The sequence below is a fragment of the Cornus florida genome, unplaced genomic scaffold (assembly GCF_030987335.1).
Source record: "Cornus florida cultivar Cherokee Brave unplaced genomic scaffold, ASM3098733v1 CherokeeBrave_3.0.0_Hap2_Chr10, whole genome shotgun sequence".
Classification (NCBI taxonomy): Eukaryota; Viridiplantae; Streptophyta; class Magnoliopsida; order Cornales; family Cornaceae; genus Cornus; species Cornus florida.
The window spans coordinates 58,891,428-58,911,885 of record NW_026775580.1 but is presented as its reverse complement, the minus strand read 5'-3'; the positions used below and the strand labels follow the sequence as shown (position 1 = coordinate 58,911,885).

Genomic DNA, 20,458 nt, shown 5'->3' with positions numbered 1-20,458 from the left:
GTGACAATGGAGCAACATTATCGTTGCACCAAAGCCCGCCCTTACATGACCACACACATATGTGATTGTAAATTCTAAGACATACATATGACCATATGCTTATGATAGTACACAAGCAGCATAGAAGAATCTTTGTCAGGGCCATATGAACATGAATCTGAAGAAAATCCGAGCAGATGTTGGAGCATTCCCTTAAGCAATATGTAGCACCAGCTTTTTGATATTTCAGAAAATTGGCAAGGAACGTGCAATGTTGTTAAAGGCGTGCCCAGGCGCGAAGGCTCAAGGCTCAAGTTTAGCACCTGTTGTCATCCCAGGCTCACTGATGTTTACTAGGCGCGCGCCTCGGTTGCACCTCGTCCTGTTTGTGAGGCGCGCCACTAATATTTGTTTAAAAAAATACGATTGTTCTATTTCTTAAGCCAAAAAGGGTACTTTTGGCAACTTAATAAACAAAAAAGAAAGCCCAATTATACGATAGAAGGAATTTTGTACAAAAGAATAAAAAATAAGAAAGCCTAAGAGTCAAAGTGTTAACTGAAAAACGATAAAATGAGATTGTGAGACGAAGACGAAGCCCTAGTTGCAGAGATGAACGACGAAGCCACGTCAGTTCTTTCTTTCTTTTTTTCTCTCTTCTCCTCTAGATCTCCCCTCTTCTTATCTTTGTTTGCATCTCTCTCTTCCTCTAGTTCTCTTCTCTCTGTCTTTTTTTATTTTTGGCTCTGTTTTTTCTTTTCTTTTTTTTTCTTGTTAACAATTTTTTTTTTTTTTTTTTTTTTTTGTTAACGTATTTATTTTTTTTTGTGCTTTGTTTTGCCGATCAAAAAAACACATTTTACTTTGCCTTTCAAGAAAACAAATTTGTGCTATGTTTTATGGTTGTTGGATGCTTGTATAGGTGATGGATTTACTTTTTTATATTTGATATTAGTTTTTAGAATATTGAGTACACAACACAGCAACCCGCCTCTTTCTGGACTTAGGACTAACTGTGTAGAGTATGAAACTCTAACACAAACAAAGAAGTGATTAGATTTGAATAGCTATATGGAATTTTCAAAACTACCATATTACTGTGTAGAGTACACAACACAGCAACCCGCCTCTTTCTGGACTTAGGACTAACTGTGTAGAGTATGAAACTCTTAACACAAACAAAGAAGTGATTAGATTTGAATAGCTATATGGAATATTCAAAACTACCATATTAAGTTCCTATTTGTTAATATCATGTAATCTATTTCGCTATTTTTTTCATTGTAACTCAATCTGCATGTTTTATGTTATAAATAAATGAGGGGCGAATATGAGAGGAGTTACTGATGAATAATTTGGATGGAGTGAAGCACTTTATAGTTAAATCTTATGAACAACTCGTGAGCAATGCAGAATTTCCATTAAAAGTCGTGAATATAAATTCCATTTCTGTTCATATTTTTCATCTGCAGACGTTATTATCTTAGCATTTCTTTATCTACTGTTGATGTTCTTGTAAGATTTTCACATTCTCACTGAAGATTTGTACCGGAATTGTTGCAGTGACATCTGATGGGAGCATTGTTGCTACTGGGAGTTATGACACAACAATCATGGTGTGGGAAGTTTTTCGTGTTAAAACCCCTGAAAAGAGAGTTCGAAATACACCAACAGAGATGCCCCGTAAAGACTATGTCATTGCTGAAACTCCATCCCATATTCTGTGTGGACATGATGATATAATTACATGCTTATATGTGAGTGTAGAGCTTGATATAGTTATAAGTGGGTCAAAAGATGGAACTTGTGTTTTCCATACCCTGAGGGAAGGAAGATATGTAAGATCTCTTCAGCATCCATCTAGCAGTGCATTATCAAAGCTTGTTGCATCTCGTCATGGACGGATAGTACTCTACTCTGATGACGATCTCGGCTTGCACCTGTATTCTATTAATGGAAAACACATTGCAACTTCTGATTCCAATGGTCGCCTTAATTGTGTTGAACTGAGCAGTTGTGGCGAGTTCTTGGTTTGTGCGGGAGACCAAGGACAAATTGTTGTACGTTCTATGAAATCACTTGAGATTGTGAGGAGGTATGATGGATTTGGAAAGATAATAACTTCACTAACTGTGACCCCAGAAGAATGCTTCTTAGCCGGCACCAAAGATGGAAGCCTTCTTGTGTACTCTATAGAAAATCCTCAACTTCGCAGAACTAGCCTTCCTCGAAACTTGAAATCTAAATCTTCTGCAATGGGATAGATTCACAATTTAGAACTGCAGTAATGGATTGTTGATGATTGGTGCTGATCAGTGATGTTAGCTGAGGTATGCTTCTTTCATCAATATTTTGCTGGTTCCTGCTTTACTTTCATATTACATTAAAGAACAGTGTCCATTTTATGTTCATGAATGTTCATCATTGACCGCTTTTAATATAATGGTATACAGTAATCTTGTTTGGAATATCTTGCATTAGTATTTGTATTCTTTTTTCTTTTATGAATACAAAATAGTTTTGGTGAACGTTTTAGTTCATTTCTCATCCATTTCATCCAGTTAAAGTGTTGTACTCATAAACTCAAACAGTTCAGATTATGAAAGCCCATTAGCGGCAGATTTGGAGCTAGAAATCATCATAGCCGTGGGATGTTGTGGTAAAGGATAGCTAAGGCTTAAGGCTCTAATTGAGAGTCGCAAGGTCAACTGATCTAGACCTAGAGGGGAGTGAACAGGTCTTGTAGAACCAATTAAATGTTTCAACTAAGTATTATTTAAAAAGGGGATGAACGGAAGTTTAAACCAATAGTAAAACGTATGCAATCCGTCGCAATTTAAAGCAATAAACAGTAGACACTAGATTTTACAAGAAAATCAATAGGTAAAACTGCGGGACCTAGTCTAGGTAAACCAAATTCACTGTCAAGAAAGAATGTTTACAACCTAAGTGTTAGCAGATATGATAACCATGATTTATTTGACTTACCATTTAGCAGAGATTTGATAGCCACGAATCATGGATTTTGACTTTATCTACGCACATGTCTGGCCATAGAATATGGCAGTCATATGTTGTGATTTGATTTAATTTCCTTTCTTGTAATATAAGCATGTGCTCTTTTTATCTATAAATACTAGAGATGTGAATGAGTAATTCATCTCATTCAAACCTTTTACATATTTCTCTTTTCTTTCTTCTATATTGTATTTCTTCTTGGTATCAAAAGAAGAAGTTTTGGGTTTTGACCTCAAACCGAGAGTCGAGAGCTATATTTATATACAAGAATAGGGTACAAAGAAAGAAAACCAAATCAAATAAAAACAGAAAATATGCCAAAATAGATGTGATCCAATGATTATGGGGATCTTATCTACGTGATCCTATGATAATAGGGATCTTACATAAAACACCTAATAAAAGGCTGAAAACTGCTAATAAAAATAAAAATAATAATAATATAGATATTTCAACACTCCCCCTCAAGCTGGAGTGAAGATATCAATCAAGCCTAGCTTGGTAATCGAGGAATGAAGCAAAGATGGACTAACGGATTTGGTGAACACATCTGCCAACAGATTAGAGGACTGAACAAAGCACGGCTTAATAATACCCGAACGAACCTTCTCTCTGATAAAATGAATGTCCTCCTCTATATGTTTAGTCCTCTCATGAAGAACAGAATCTAAAGCAAGCATGATGGCTGACTTATTATCACAAAATAAGTTTGAGGGCTGTTTTTCACTTAGCCCTAGTTCCTCCAAGAAAGATCGAAGCCAGAGAATCTCACAATTACCCTAGGCTATGGCATGATACTCAGCCTCTGCTTAAGATCTTGAAACTACATGTTGCTTCTTACTTTTCCACAATATAAGATGATCTCCATAGAAAGTGCAAAAGCCAGATGTGGAATGTCTGTCGACCCAACATAGTTTGCATCACTAAAATAGGATAGCCCAACCTGCCTGCTAGAAGAATAGAATAATCCATGTCCAGGGCAAGACTTAAGATATCGAAAAATATGATATACCGCATCCATATGAGCTGTATGAGGAGCATGCATAAACTAACTCACAACACTAACAGCAAAAGCCAAATCAAGACGAGTGTTAGTAAAATAAATCAATCTTAAGCGCTGATACTGCGAGGGATCAGAAAGGAGATCTCCAGACTCAACCGAGATCTTTATATTAGGATCCATAGGAGTGGAAGCAGGTTTACACCCAAGCATAACTCTGTCTCGAAGAAGATCCAAGACATACTTCCTTTGCGATAAAGAGATACCCTGCTTAGATCTAGCAACCTCAATTCCCAAGAAATATCTGAGCTGCCCAAGGTCTTTCAAATCAAAAGCTTTAGCCTTTAGCCAATTGAAGCTTTACTTGAGCAATATTAGGGAGTCATTGCCAGTAATGCTGATATCATCAACATAGACAAGAAGAATGATACATCGACTAGTGGAGGAATGGTGGATAAAACATGTATGGTCAGAATGGCATCTAACAAACTCCATGGATAGAATTACATCACTAAAGCAGCTAAACCAAGCTCTGGGAAATTGTTTTAACCTATACAAAGACTTCCGCAATCGACAAACCTTTCCAGCGTACTCCCCCTCAACCCAAAAACCGGATGGAGGATCCATATAAATAGTCTCAAGAAGATCACCGTTAAGGAAAGCATTCTTAACATCAAGCTGATGAAGAGGCCAAACGAAAGGATTCCTCACATCAAGCTGATGAAGAGGCCAAACGAAAGCATTCTTCACATCAAGCTGATGAAGAGGCCAATTATAAGAGGCAACCAGGGAGACAAGCAAAGGAACTGAAGTCAATTTAGCCACTGGAGCGAAGGTATCATTAAAGTCTTTACTAGGAATCTGAATAAACCCTTTGGCCACTAAACGGGCCTTATACCGATCAATAGAGTCATCGGCCAGATATTTAACACTAAATACCCATTTGAAACCAACAGTCTTTTCACCAGGAGAGAGAGATGCAAGCTCCCATGTTTCATTTTGCTGGAAAGCATCCATTTCTACCATCATAGCAGACATCCAATTGGGATTCCGGAGAGCCTCACAGACATTTTTGGGAATGGAAATGGAATCAAGTTTGCCTAGAAAGGCTCGGTAAGACCCTAAAAGACCATCACAAGAGATATACTGCGAAATAGGATGATCAGTACTACAAGCGAATCCAAATCGAGCAGGGGGTTTGCGGTCCCGAGTAGGATGCCGAGACTCAGGAATAAGGTCAGAGAAATGTAAAGGGGAGAGAGGAGATGTACCTGAACGTGTATCTGAGGAAGATGAAGGCAGTGGAGGCGGAGCACAAGGGCGGCGAGAATAGACCTGCAAAGGGGGTGAGGAAACCACAAGAGAAGACTCTTGTTGAAAAATAAGAAGAGGACGAGCAAGAGGAGAAGCCTCTTGATCTAGAGTAGAAGTTTCTTGCACGATAGTGTTAGAACCATAAAAGGGGTATGCTCATTAAAGGTGACATCAAGAGAGTGATACATGTGTTTGTTTACAGGATCATAACACCGGTAACCTTTTGACATTGAAGAGTATCCTAAAAAGATACATTTAATGGCCTCATCATCAAGTTTAGTACGAGAAGGGCTACGATTCTGAAAAAAAACTTGTACATCCAAACACCCGAGGTATGATGGAAGAAAGAATAATATCAGGCTGAAGCACTTGCAAGGGGGCCTTACCATTTAATACTCTACTAGGGGTACCGCCATGCACTAGTATGACTTTGGCACATTCATATCACTTAAAAGACATCGAACAACTGACGTTAGTTGGTGGTTTTTATGCTCTGCCACAGCAATCTGTTCGGGGGTATATGGACAAGTAAGTTGATGAAGAATACCTTGTTGGTTAAGTTGAGACCGAAACTCATTGGAAACATATTCACGACCTAATATTCCTGACAACTGTTTTATATTGAGTTTTGATCATTTGGAGGAATTGAGTGAACAAGGGAAAAACTTTAGATTTCTTTTCAAGTAAATGTACCTATGTGCAGCGGGAATAATCATCAATGAATGTGACATAATAACGATGCCCCGAAAAAGCAGTAACGGGAGATGGACCCCACACATCAAAATGTATGAGATCAAACATACTAGGTGCACAATGCATATGAGAAATATAACTGGTTCTAGTATGTTTAGAAAGTTCACAAATCTCACATTGAAACTTATTATCCTTACAAGCCGTTATTAATGAAGGAAAAAGCAACATAAATACTGAAAGTTTACATGCCCAAGGCGAGCATGCCATAGATTTAAAGTCTGAAAAGAAAAATCATAAGATCTAGAAACTGGAAGAACAGAGGCTTGAAGCAAGTGGAGGAGGTGTCGGTGGAGGATCCCTAAAGTGGTAGAGGCCATCGTGCTCATATCCCCTGCCAAAAATCCTCTTCAAACCCAAGTCCTATAAAACACAGTAATGAGGAAAGAAAATCACTACACAATAATGAGGAAAGAAAATCTCTTTTACTACGAATAAGGACAACTCACCAGTCATGTGATCATTGGCTGCGGAATCCAGAACCTAGGTAGGTTTTCCCGCTTTAACATGAAAAGCAGGAGGAGTACCTGTAGCTATTGTAGCCGTAGTAATAGAAGAATCAGCCCTGGTAGATAAAGCTCCAAACTACTCCTGAAGCTGACCAATCTGGGACTGTAATTGATTGAAGTCCTAAAAAGATGGTCTGGGAGAAGTTGAAGAAGGAGGGACAACAATCTGTGGAGTAGTATACCCACCAATAGTATCGGCTATTGTGGCAGTGCGGCCACAGCCAGAAGTACGATTGCAAGAAAATTTTTGCTTTAGCCCGGGATGAAGCTTAAAGCAATGATCCTTTACATGACCCGTGGCTCCACAATGTTAACAAATAACCTTTCCCTCTGAAAGTCTAGAATTAGCAGCACTAGTCTCTAGAAAAGCTACTGGCTGAGAGATCTGACGTTTATGCTCCTCATAGTCAACAGTAGCGAAGGCATCATATAAATTAGGCGTAGGAGAGGTGTTTATGATCTGAGTTCTAAGTGTTAACTTTAAGAATTAATCAAATCAAAAATAAGTGATAAAGAAGAAGAAGAAGAAAAAGAAGAAAAAGAGAAGAAAGCGGATGAGAGAAAAAGAGAAAGAGATGGGGAAAGAGAGAAAGAATGAAAGAATACTTTCATCCTTCCACCACATTTTATTTATAATAACAAGTTTCAGAAATTACATAAGATCCAACATTATATAAGTAATAACAAATAAGCCCTTGACAACACTCCCCTCAAGCTGATGCAAAGATATCTATCATGCCCAGCTTGACTAACATATTTTACAAGCAAGTCTTACTCGCTCCATTAGTCAAAACATCAACAACCTAATCATGTGTATTGACGTGTGGAGTACAAATCATCCCAAGACGAAGCTTTTCCTTGATGAAGTGTCGATCGACTTAAATGTGCTTTGTCCTGTCATGTTGAACTAGATTATGGGCAATGCTAATAGCAGCCTTGTTGTCACAATACAACTTCATTGACTCGCGAACAGGATAACCCAACTCACCCAACATCTTACGTAGCCATAACAACTGACAAACTCTATATGCCATGGATTTAAACTCAGCCTCTGCACTAGATCTAGCGACTACAGACTGTTTCTTGCTTCGCCATGAAACAAGATTACCTCCAACAAATGTGCAATATCCTAAAGTAGATCGTCGATCTGTTACAAACTCTGCCCAATCAGCATTAGTATAGGCTTCAACATGCAAGTGGCTATGACTGCCAAACAATATCCCCTTACCAGGTGAACCCTTCAGGTAGCGAAGAACATGATGAGTTGCCTCAAGGTGAGGTGTACGTGGAGCATGCATAAACTGACTTATCACACTAATAACGTAGGCAATATCCGGGCGCGTGAAAGATAAGTAATCAGTCTCCCAACCAATCGCTGAAATCTTCCCACATCATCTAATAGGTCTCCATCTACATCATTAAGCTTATGGTTATGCTCAATGGGAATATCAATCGATCTAGCTCCAAGCCTTCCTGTTTCAGCCAACAAATCTAACATATACCTCCGTTGAGAAATGAACACGCCTTTCTTCGATCTGCACACCTCGATCCCAAGAAAGTATCTCAATGATCCGAGGTCTTTAACCTCGAGCTCTGTCCCCAAGAATGACTTCATTCGACGAATCTCTTCTAGATCATTTCTAGTGATAACAATATCATCAACATATACAATAAGGGCAGTGGTGCAGCCCTGGTGCTTCTTGATGAAGAGAGTATGATCTGTCTGACTCTGTGTGTACCCTACTCTTTTCACAACAGTGCTGAACCTCTCAAACCAAGCACGTGGCGACTGCTTTAACCCATACAAAGCTTTATTTAGCTTGCACACTGAATTCTGACCATTAACAAGCTTAAACCGTGGTGGCATAGTCATGTACACCTCTTCCTCCAAGTCACCATGAAGGAAAGCATTTCTTTACATCCAACTGTTGTAAGGGCTAATTCAAATTAGCTGCCAAAGAAAGAACGCGTATAGAGTTCATCTTGGCAACTAGAGCAAATGTTTCCAGATAATCAATTCCATAGGTCTGAGTGAATGCCTTTGCAACTAACTGAGCTTTATATCTCTCAATTGTTCCGTTTGCATGATACTTTAATGTGTAGACCCATTTGCAACCTACTGGTTTCTTACCCCTACGTAATAGAACAATATCCCAAGTACCATTCTTTTCTAGGGCCTTCATTTCTTCAAGCATAGCTTTCTTCCATGGAGTTTGACTAAAAGCATCTGAAACACTAGAAGGAACAGATACAGAGGAGATACACGAAATGAAAGCACGATATGTTGGAGATAAGGCATTATAGGATACAAACTGAGATATGGGATGCTTTGTACAACTACGAACACCCTTACGATAGGCAATAGGGACATCAAGATCAACAGGAATGCTATTAGGAAAAGAATCAAGAATATCAATGTCAACTAAGGAATTACCTAGATTAAGGGAGACTTCTTGATCCTGGGGTGAGTCAATAACTTGTTTTACCCTCCTAATGTAGACAATTGGCTGCTTTCCCTGCTGCAAATCATTAGTATAAGGAGGACTAGACATAGGCACCTCAGTAAGAAGCTCCCCCTGAATGGGAATAGGCAAAGGAAGGGGGCATTCCCTCTGAATGGACAACGAATTCTCTACCTGTATAGTAGTCTCCTCTTGTAGAGAATCCCGAGCAGTGGAAAAAAAAGGAACAGACTCAAACAATGTAACATCCATGGAGACAAAGCAACAACGTGTGGTGGGGTTATAATACCCATACCCTTTTTGAGTGGTGGAGTATCCAAGAAAGACACTTCGGATTACCTTAGGGTCCATTTTGTCCTTGCGATGATGAATGTGAACATAACAAACACAACCAAACACTTTCGGAGGGATAGTAAACAAGGCAGTGTCATGGTGTAAGACAGAGAAGGAGGATTGATAGCCCCTAGAAGGCATGCGATTGATAAGGTATGTAGCTGTTAAGGTTGCATCAGCCCAATAACTTTTAGGCACTCCCATCGCAATTAGAAAAGAACGGGTCACCTCCGTAATATGACGGTGTTTTCTTTCAACTACACCATTCTGTTGTGGTGTATCGACACAAGGTTTGATGGACAATCCCGTTATTAGCAAAAAAGAAGGCAAGGCCACCATACATAAACTCTCCTCCATTATCAGTTCGAAGGATTTTGAGGGGACAACCAAACTGAGTACATACCATCCTATGAAAGGTTTTAAAAATGGAATGAACTTCATCTTTGGTTTTCATAAGATAAAGCCAAGTATATCGACTAAAGTCATCAACAAACACAGCAAAGTAACGAAAACCAAGTAAGGAAGTAGTAGATTCAGGACCCCACACAGCAGAATGAACAAGCTGCAAAGGAGCTATATTTTTATTAATACTAGTAGGATAAGAAACATGACATTGTTTGGCAAGAACGCATGTTTCATAATTTAACTCGAAAGATTCAACAGAACCAAACTAGGGAAGCACATGCTTCAAAACAGGAAGAGGTAAATGACCAAGTCTATTATGCCATCGCATTAACAGATCTTTATTGACATTACTATTCCTAACACTAGATTGATTTGCAACATAATAAAAAGTTGGCCTCGCGTTCAGCAAATACAAGTGATTGTCCTCACGTCCACTTCCAATCGTCTTCCCCTGTGGTCAAGTCCTGAAACACACGGTGAGATGGAAAAAAAGGTTACACTACAATTCAAGCCTTTTGTAATGTGACTGACAGAAAGGAGGTTAATGGTAAACTTTGGGACATGAAGAACAAAGGATAAGTTAAGATTAGGAGAGGCAAAAACAGTGCCCTTCCCTGCAATGGAGACGAAGGTGCCATCAGCCACTCTAACCTTATCCTTATCATAACATAAACTATACGAAGAAAAATCAGATGCCCCAGTCATGCGATCAGTGGCTCCTAAATCAATGATCTAGGGTGTTCCACCAGATAATGTGGAAACCTGATGTGCCGAATGAGAGGTACCTGTCTAAGCGAAATTAGAGGTGGAAACGGAGGAATGTTGTGCTAGTAGATGTCGGAGAGCATCAAGTTCAACCCCGGACAAAGAACTCAGAGACCCTGAGAAGGCATGACCAGTAGAAGCAGTCTCACACTCTGCAGTATGTGCCGCAAATAACCCCCTAAATGGACAAGGCCTTGGCCTAGCATTCGCATTAGTAGGAGCTGGAGTAGGGCGACCGTGTAGATCCCAGCATGTTTCCCTAGTGTGGCGCATACGCCCACACTGATCACACCTCAACTTGCTTTTGGCATCTTGTTTCCCTCCTTTTGGAGGATTGGGCTTGTTCCATTGTTGTGTGGCAAGAGCAGACCTCGTAGACAATGGTACTTCTGGCTCAGGCTTAGTGTATACAAGTGTAGACATAGCCTTCATTCTACTCTCCTCAACCTGGATATACGAAAACACATCTCTAACAGAAGTAGGGGCTGGATACCTTCCTAACACTTATACCCTGGCATGCTCGTATCTAGACCACCCAAGAACTCATAGATTCGATTCCTTTCTACCATAACATGAAATGCTTTAACATCAGTTGCACACACACAGTTATGTAGTCTTGGTAGTGATCTAACTCTTCCCATTTACCACGTAGAGAGTGGTAATATGTAGCTAGAGTTTGGTCTTCTCGCTTGAATCTTGAAATTTGTTGTTGGAGTTCATACAGTTTTGCTAAATTACCAACCGAGGAATACGTCTCTTCCACAACCGTCCATAGCTCTTTAGCTGTTTTCACAAACAGAAACCCTTTGTTGATATGTGGCTGCATGGACTGCAACAACCACGTCATAACTAGTGCATTATTTGCACTCCGCTCTTTAAATTCAGGATCGCTCTTGGAGGGATACGTGACAGTCCCTTCAATATGGTCGATCATCCTACAACCAGTGATATGCATACGAGCAGATTGAGCCCACTCCATATTGTTCGTCTCATCCAGCCTAACAATTGTAATACAAAGGCCTGGATGGTGATCACTACTACGTCCCAATACTGGACTCGAACTAGGAGAAGACCCAGCTTCTTTTGAAGTCACCTCTGAGCCAGACATTTTATCAAACAAGTTCTGGGTATACAACAACAAAATACGTAGAGAACCACCTCTCTAACACACAAACTTCAACTAAAAAGATTACTGGCTTCTGAGATGCATAAAAAAGTGACCACACACTCCCCACACAAATCCTAGAAAGCAACAAAGTAGACAATACCAGAATCACGAACGACAAAGAAAAAGCCGTTGTTGCAGAACCCCGCGAACACAAAAAAAAAACACGACTTGTGGATGTGATTAACTCTACTTCCTTGCAAACAAATCCCATCTTGGAATCTCTTCAAAACCCTTCACACCCACTAGGGTTTACACAAAGTTGCCTAAGGGTTTCAACTACAAACCTAGAGCTTTACAAACCATGCTCTGATACCATGTTGACTTCAAGATATAATCAAATCAAAAGTAAGTGATAAAGAAGAAGAAGAAAAAGAGAAGAAAGCGGATGAGAGAAAAAAAGAAAGAGATGTGCAAAGAGAGAGAGAATGAAAGGATACTTTCACCACATTATATTTATAATAACAAGTTTCAAAAATTACACATAAGCCCCAACATTATATAATTAATAACAAATAAGCCCTTGACAACACTAAGAGCATCATACTCAGATCGTAAACCCATCAAAAACTGGTAGGTATACTGGCAGTCTAGTCTCTTGACCAAAAGAGTTGTAGCTTCTTCAGAGAAATCGGAGAGAGGTTCATACTGTGCTAATCTTCCCACCTAGACTGGAGGTACCCAAAATACCCTGATATTGACAGCTTGAGTGTCTCCTAAGATGCATGAGCAATCTCCCGATAAAGTTCAAAGATACGAGCGTCATTGCGGGAATGGGCATGCATCTTGTTAAGGGCTTGCCACTGACGAAAAATAGAAGTGTGAAACATGAACATATTATAGATACGCTCCTCCATTGAGTTGAAGATCCAACCCAGAATAGTGCACCTGTCCATGTCCCATGCAATATATTTAGTATCCGTCTTTTCTGGTTCCTTAACCAAACCCAAAAGCCAACCAGTTTTCCCTTTCCCTCCAATATAGAGTTGAAGAGAACGAGACCAAGATACGAAGTTGCGCCCATTTAAGAGCACACTAGTAACCTGTTGTGCCGGAGTATGATGTGCCGAAGATAAAGTATGTTGGACCAAGGATAAAGTGTCCTTTTGGCTACTAGAATCAGTCATAGTACCAAAATAAGGCTGGTCCACACGTTAAAGCAGGAGGAAAGAGAAAAAAACAAGGCCAGAAAAATCGGCACTTTCCTCCAAATATGCTGCTGAACAAACACCGGCAGCCCACAAAGAAAAAAAATACCAGAAGGGCCCTTAGGTCATAAAAAACCTAAAGGAATTCTCCAAAAAAGGGAGTAAAAAACAGAGAGTTACCCAAGGGGTCACCTAAAGGTTTTTGTTTTGCTCTGATACCAAAAAGTAGTATTTTTGGGTTTTAGCTTACTCAAACTGAGAGCCAAGAGCTATATTTATATACAAGAATAGGATATAAAGAAAGAAACCAAATCAAAGAAAAATAGGAAATATGCCAAAATCTGCGTGATCCCATGATTATGGGGATCTTATCTACGTGATCCCATGATAATAGGGATCTTACATAAAACACCTAATAAAAGGTTGAAAACAACTAATAAAAATAATAATAATAATAATAATACAGATATTTCAACAATATCAGAGCCAGGGTGGTCTGAATGCAATGAGGGCATTGCAAGTTCAGTACCATTCATTCGAGAATAGTCTAAGGAGATATCGCCCATCCGGGTGGTCTGGCCTCAATGAGGGCATTGTGAGTTCAGCACCACCCATTTCGGAAATGGTTTGAGGAGACATGGTTGCTTTTTATGGTCTAAGGAGACATTGTTAAGTCTTTCATCTACATTGTTTAAGCATATGTATGAAGGGGAATGGTCTAAGGAGACATTGTTGATTCTTTTATCTACATATTTTAAAAATATGTGTGAAGGGAAATGGTCCGAGGAGACATTGTTTGTTGTTTGTGGTCTGGGGAGACACCTTGATTTGTTGATTGGCACTTCATTTTAGAGAAAATCATCGCTAGTCAAATTTTGCACTCCTCACCTTGCAGACATTCTTATAAAAGGCATCAACAAGATTCTGTTTGAGAATACATTGTCCAAGTTAGGCGTTTCAAATATCCACACACCAACTTGAGGGGGAGTATTTGCAGATATGATAGCCATGATTTATGGAATGACTTACCATATTAGCAGAGATTTGATAGCCACGAATCATAGAGTTTGACTTTAATTACGCATATGTCTAGCCATAGAATATGTTGTGATTTGATTTAATTTTCTTTCTTGTAATATGAGCATGTGCTCTTTTATCTATAAATACTAGAGTTGTGAATGAGTGATTCATCTCATTCATACCTTTTACATATTTCTCTTCTCTTTCTTCTATGTCATATTTCTTCTCTAAGTTAACAAGCCTTACTTCGAAAATCTCCTAGTTAACTCCTTGACACAGAAGAGTCCAAACTTTCCCTCTAATAAGTCTCTGGCAGCTCTTCCGCCCATCAATAGTGGTTGGTCCTTATGAATCTGCTTCTCTAGTGGAATTCGGTCTTAGCCACTAGTCGTCCAAGTGTCAATCTGGTTGTGGATTAAATTGTATTGTTGAACTAATCTTTTTAGTATGCAACAATGGATTTCAACACATATGAAGTCACTCACCAAATAATGCAGATGATAAATGTGAGAGAGAGAGTGATGCACTCTAAAACTCACAGAAATCTGCTCCCAATATGATGTATATAATGTTCTTCTTCTTGTATATTAATCTGCCCTAGTGTTAGGTATTTATAGGCGGCCAAGTAGTAAAGACGGATTAAGTTTTTAGCAGAGTTTGAAACAAACTTGGAAACTGCTGGTTTGAACAGCTCAATTTATTAAATTTGATGTTGATCCATCGACATCTCTTGAGAAGTCTTTGATCAATACCTCAATCCTTCAAATGCTTCTGCAGGTTATACTTTGAAATTTTTCAAAATAGTAGTTTCCAGAACATGTCATGCATGTTTAAAACATTTTAGGGAATCAAAATAAGATTGAACTCGGAAGAAACCCTAATTATGCTGTGTATGAACCCTAAATGGTGAGTGCATCAGTTTGTCGAATTACCTTTATACCCTTGTCAACGAATGTTAACCTAGATTCCCTTGAATGTAGCATGAATTCAACCTTCTACCTTTTTTAGGTAACTAATAGTAATCAAGTTTTGAACAATTTAACTAAGTTAAAAATTAAAACAAAATTACCAACTCGAATTTGTTTTACGAAATTTGTCAACATAAGTCTTACTTACCTAAAAGGCCCAAACTTAGGTTTATTTATTGGCTTTGGGGAACTACGATTTAAATCAATTTCGTATTTTGAAACTCACTTTTGATAAGGGACCCATTTATTAGGGTTTTTCAAAAGTTTGGGAGGTGGAATGCACCCCTAGTCCCCATGTAATTCCACCCATTATTTTCGCAAAAAAATAAAAATAAAAATAAAAATAAAAAATAGCTTCAAATGGTAAAATATCTCTTTGCATTTGATATAACTAGTGTGTATTTATGTTGAGCAAAGATACAACAAAAAGAGGGACAATAAGTGTTTGGCCCCAAATAGTTTTAGATTGGTGAATAGATTGACAATAACTGATTTGCAAATCATCTTAGTTATAGCTTGAACGCAGCAATAATTATCAGTTAGGTATAGAGAGCATAAACAAATAAATCATGCAACTACAGCAGAGCGCACGATTTTTACGTGAAAAACTCAAAAACCCAACCTAGGTTAATAGATTGTACTCCATGAATCCCCTAGTTACCCTCTGACACAGAATAATCCAAACTTTTCCCTAAAAGTCTTCAGGCACTCTATCTACTAGTCAACTGCATTCCCGTTCACAATTCTGCTTCTCTGGTGATTTCATTCTGAGCCACTAGTCGTCTAGGTTGTGTTATTTCAGTGTCAATGACGATGTAAAATCCACAAGATGATAATTAACACTTTAATAATAACTCGTCATCTAATACAAGATGTAGATGATGAAAAGAGAAATGTTTTCTAAATATTTATATGATCTCTTAATAGCGTGTGTTTAGAGTTTATTTTTGTATTTATTGTTTATGTTTTCATGAGAGAACCTTGAGGTCTTTATGTGATGTTGTGGCCCGAATTTGGTTTCGGATCGCGTTGAGTGAGCTGTGACCCGGTTTTTTTGCTTGCGGGTCATTGACCCTATTTAATACTCTCTTGTAGCCCGATATATAAGGGCACTTAGGGTTTTAGAGTGGAATTATTGAGACTGAAAATCGCAAAGAGAGAGAGAGAGCAAGAGCTAGGGTTTGGGGGGCTGAAACTTTTAATTTCTTATTTTTCACATAGTGAAAACTTTCGCCAAATCTCCACCGTGGATATAGGCTTTGCCGAACCACACTAAATCTTTGTGTTCTTTATGTGTGGTGTTTACTTTTCTACTACGTTTCTTGATTTGTTCTTGGATTCACTACGTTTGTCATAACACTCTTTATATACAGGGACGGAGAGAGTTCAGGCCTGGGAGGCACGTCCTCCCTAGCCCCTTTTTTTCTTTGATTTAGGAATTTTATTTAATCCTTCTTTATTTTGATACAACTGTGTCTATTATTTTCTACTTGTGTTAGTTATGCTAATATGTTTTATTTGATTGGTATGTTAAGGGTATAAATATTAAAGTTACACCCTCTCTAAGGGTTTAAGGTTTTAGAGTAGATGTAGTTAACATGGTATGAGAGCCAAATGTCTCAAGTTCAAACCTCACCGTCACCCTAATAATTAAAAATTGAAACACGTGTTGGATCAAAAAGAATACCACACATGAGGGGTGTTGAAGGATTTAAATATTAAAGTTACACCCTCTCTAAGAGCTTAAAAGCACTGATGTTAAGGCTCGGGTATCTGTCACCCTACCCTGGAGCAAGAGTTTGTGTACACGATCTGGTGTTCAATATTCTCTTTCGTTGTAATATCTTTACGTGATTATAGTACCATCTCCTCATTCGTTGACGTAGCCCTAAGTTTAGGTGAACCACGTATATCTTTTGTTTTTTGTGATTGTTTTATTTCTTTGTCTTGTATTGCTTCCGCTGTGCCCAACAGTCTGCTATTCTTTATCACCCTAAAATGTTAATCTAATTTCCTCATCAATTCAATGCCCATAAAACGTTTGAGTAGCTGAAAGCTGTATGGTGTCTCCTGACCAACATTGACCCAGTTGCATGGTTGGCTGAAACTTGCTTGGTATGAGAGGTCCAAAAATTTTGCACCGGTCAATATGCCCTTCAGTTATGGATTAGTATGTGTTGCGAGTTAACATAAAATTGATCTTTTAATATAATGTACAATAGAGGTTCTCAATAACAGAGAAAATATTCCTTGACTATGCAATCCTCTTTCATATAGAGGTTTTGCCATCATTATAAGATCCTTATTCTTAACCCCTCTTAGCCGGTTTCTCTCAACCTAGAACTTGCCTAAGTGATCATTTACCAACTTCCTTCTAGATATTAGTTGTCATCTCACATGTTTAAAATGATCTGTTCATGTGGAAAAATATTGTTTTTTCGAACTTCAATAAATTATTTTTCGTTTAGATGATCATTCATTATCCACAATCAGCATCAAGCAATTAAGTAAAGAGACTCAAATTTATGTGGAAATTGCAATGAAAAAACCCTCAAGGAGACGGTCCTAACACTTAAAATCCAATTTAAAATCCTATGTTCCATACTCTTACGTAAGAATCACCTATGTTGTGTTACCTCCAATGTAGACTTATCACTACCCTTGTCATTACAAGTCTAGTAATGTCGGTGAATGAATCCTTCTCCATCTGATTGTTAATATGATTTTTATGGCCTAATTGGAGTTTATTTAAATAAATAATAATAATCAAATCGCCGAAAATTGTTTTTACCTCATTGCGACCTTAGTGATCTACCTTGTCACTCCTGCCAGGAAGCATATGTTTCCTGCTCTCTGAGCAAACAATTGTATCGTTAACTGGTTTCATGACAACCAAGCAACTTGAGAACAGATTGATTATACCTGACAGAAACAATTATTCCTTTGGGACACTTCAGCTAATCTGGATATCAATCATCCTAGAAGCATAGTCAAATTCAACTAAGCTTTCCTACACATTTTATTTAAAGAAAAATAGTGAATTATTTTGCATTGGCAATAATGATATCTTATGTATTATAGAATCCAAATTTAAGCCATAGTTATTTAGGTGTCTGTATTTGTTCTTTATTCTTGAATGAAGTATACGTGCCATGGCATAATGCAAAATGCAGTTCACTGTATGATGCTTTCAGTAAATGCCTGGAATTTTCTCACTGTTCTGTATTTTTCTTTTTCTTACATGGAGTCTGCTAAAAATGCAGAATATTAATTTGTGCCATCACATCTGGAGATGTTGTTTAGACCCTCAATCTCCTTTCTGTCGAGACGTCAGCTCTGACATGCTTTGTGAATGACGACAATTAAAAGATACAAACAGCTCCATCGGCGGCACTTCAGAAAGACGAAACATACTTAAAACTTCTTCAAATGGCAGTATATACCATCCAGAACATGTTTGCAGGTGCTTTTTCTCCCAGAAAAGTCGGGATAAAGATCGGAGAAATGCCACCATTCAAATTCACTTTTCTCAACAGCATTGAGGTTGGCTGTTGGGGGAACCAGACGTCACTAGATTCATGTACATTACATTCTTGTAAGGTTAGATCAGAAATGTTGTGCATTATCTAGGCTGTATTTCAGCTTCTCTTTGCCTTTCTTAATAGTGAGATTAACCACCCACCTCCCTCCCAACCAAATAGAAGAAGAAGAAAATAAAAAAGAACATTGTATAGATGGAACACCTCCTGTATTGAATAGAAATTTTTTCATCCAAAGATCTGTAATGATCGTTCTGATCTTCAAAAAAAATCATGTTCTTTGCATATGGGGTATTGAATGAGTTATTTCCTCTCTTTCTTGCCCTTCCTTTGTTGTTTGTAGATTGGAAATGATATTCTGATCATTAGAGTTGAACAGATTTATCGGTTTTGATTGAGGGCGGTGACTTTGAAAACTGCGTTATTGTGTTGAACTGTCTATTTGTAAGATCTTTCTGTCAGAGTAGCACAACCTGTGGCAGTTTTATATTTGGTTCGGTTCAGCTACAGCGTGCAGATTGCTTCACTTGAGACTGCAGATTTCATTGACTCATTATAATGTATTTATTTTCATTTTCACTTTTTGTAAGTGGACTTGGAAGTTAAATTTTATGATGCTTACATATTGTAGTTTATAATGTTACAGATGTCTACGCTTTCAAATAATTGATCGTGCCATAGTGGTGGTGTTCGCTATAATTGGATCAATATGTCATGAATGCCTATCCACGGGAATTAGATCATTAAAGCTTCATCCTGAAGTGTGTGTGCAAGGCGGCTATCTAGGGATTTTTTTTTTTTTTTTTGGTCATGATGGTGTTGGGTTTTTTAGAGCACCCAGTAATTTACCACCGGACACATGAAGTCCCATTCCACATCCACCAGATAATTACTGGTAAAATTCCCTAGGGGACGGCTATCTAGTTCAGGGGTGTAATATGACAGTTTCTACAAAGTTGAAAGAGTTATTTGGAACCAAAAAAATAAAAATAAAAATAAAAATAAAAAGTTTAGGGTTTGGGTAGTTAAGGTTGGTTTACTGCAATTCAGGCGTTGAACTTGTCTATAACTTGACAACCCATTCTAAACCTGGTAAATCTAAATAGGACTGATGTGGTGGAGAGCAACTACTTCAACATAAATCTGGACTTTCAACCAATGCTGAGTATCATCTATCTATACAGTTAAACCAAACACTGCAAACGTTCTCTGATTCACGTAAATTCGTTTACATTTGATGGAATAGTTGTGAAGGGTCTACACTGTCGTGGATACATGACACAAAAAATATGGGTCGGACTTATAATTTATTTTCAAAAAGAGTAATATTATAACGACAGACTCTCTCTAGATTTAACCTATGAATTAAGAGATTTATTAAATAAATTATTTAACTTTTTACAAATTTTAAAAAAATATTGTTTCAATTCAATAGTTAAATAAGGAGAGTTCATATCTCTTGTTATGAAAGGGTTCTCATTATAGTATTACTCTTTTAAAATTTTCTCCATTGAGACTGGTTAACATGTATAACGAAATACCATAGGAAGGAAGAAAGGGAGAGGAAATGGAGAATTGTTTGATTGTTTTGTTATATGGGAGAGGGAGAAGGAATGGGAGAGAGATGGGATTGGAAAATTATTATATCGTCTCGGTTAGCCACAACCTAACACACAAACAAATGTGTCAACTTTATTTAGTTTTTTACTTGCATGTCGGGTTGTGATTAATGGAAACCATATAGTCTTGGACCATATAAAAAAATTCAATGCTAAGACATTATTTTGGGTCCGCAAATTTGCTTGTGATCTAAAACTAGAACAAAAGGAGAAATGTTTATTAAAGATACGTGAACCATTTATTAGACATTAGTGTTGGACGATGTTTATAAAATGTTATCATAAATTTTTTTTTTTTTTTTTTTTAACCTAGCAAGAAAAGCGCCATACGGCATCTATAGGCAAGGATCAAACTACAACATCCATACAAGAACCACATACAACAGCAAAAAACAAAAACTAGCTACAGAAACTAACACCCATGCCAAGATCACAGTCTTGACAATAACAAGGGTTAAAAGGTG

The 20,458-nt window shown here is 38.0% G+C and overlaps 1 protein-coding gene across 5 annotated transcripts in view; it reads left to right on the top strand.

The window, feature by feature from the left end:
• LOC132279629 (BEACH domain-containing protein B) overlaps positions 1-18,959 on the top strand; it is a 146,646-nt gene extending 127,687 nt beyond the window's left edge. For 4 of the 5 annotated variants that reach the window (XM_059781655.1, XM_059781653.1, XM_059781654.1 and 1 more), the window contains exons 40-41: positions 1,543-2,309; positions 18,100-18,959. In XM_059781655.1, the coding sequence (XP_059637638.1) occupies positions 1,543-2,243 (701 nt within the window). In that variant the 3' untranslated portion in view covers positions 2,244-2,309; positions 18,100-18,959. Of the gene's footprint in view, positions 1-1,542; positions 2,310-18,083 lie in introns of all 5 variants that reach the window. The other variant, XM_059781656.1, reaches the window with a different exon arrangement.
• Positions 18,960-20,458: the final 1,499 nt, after the last annotated feature.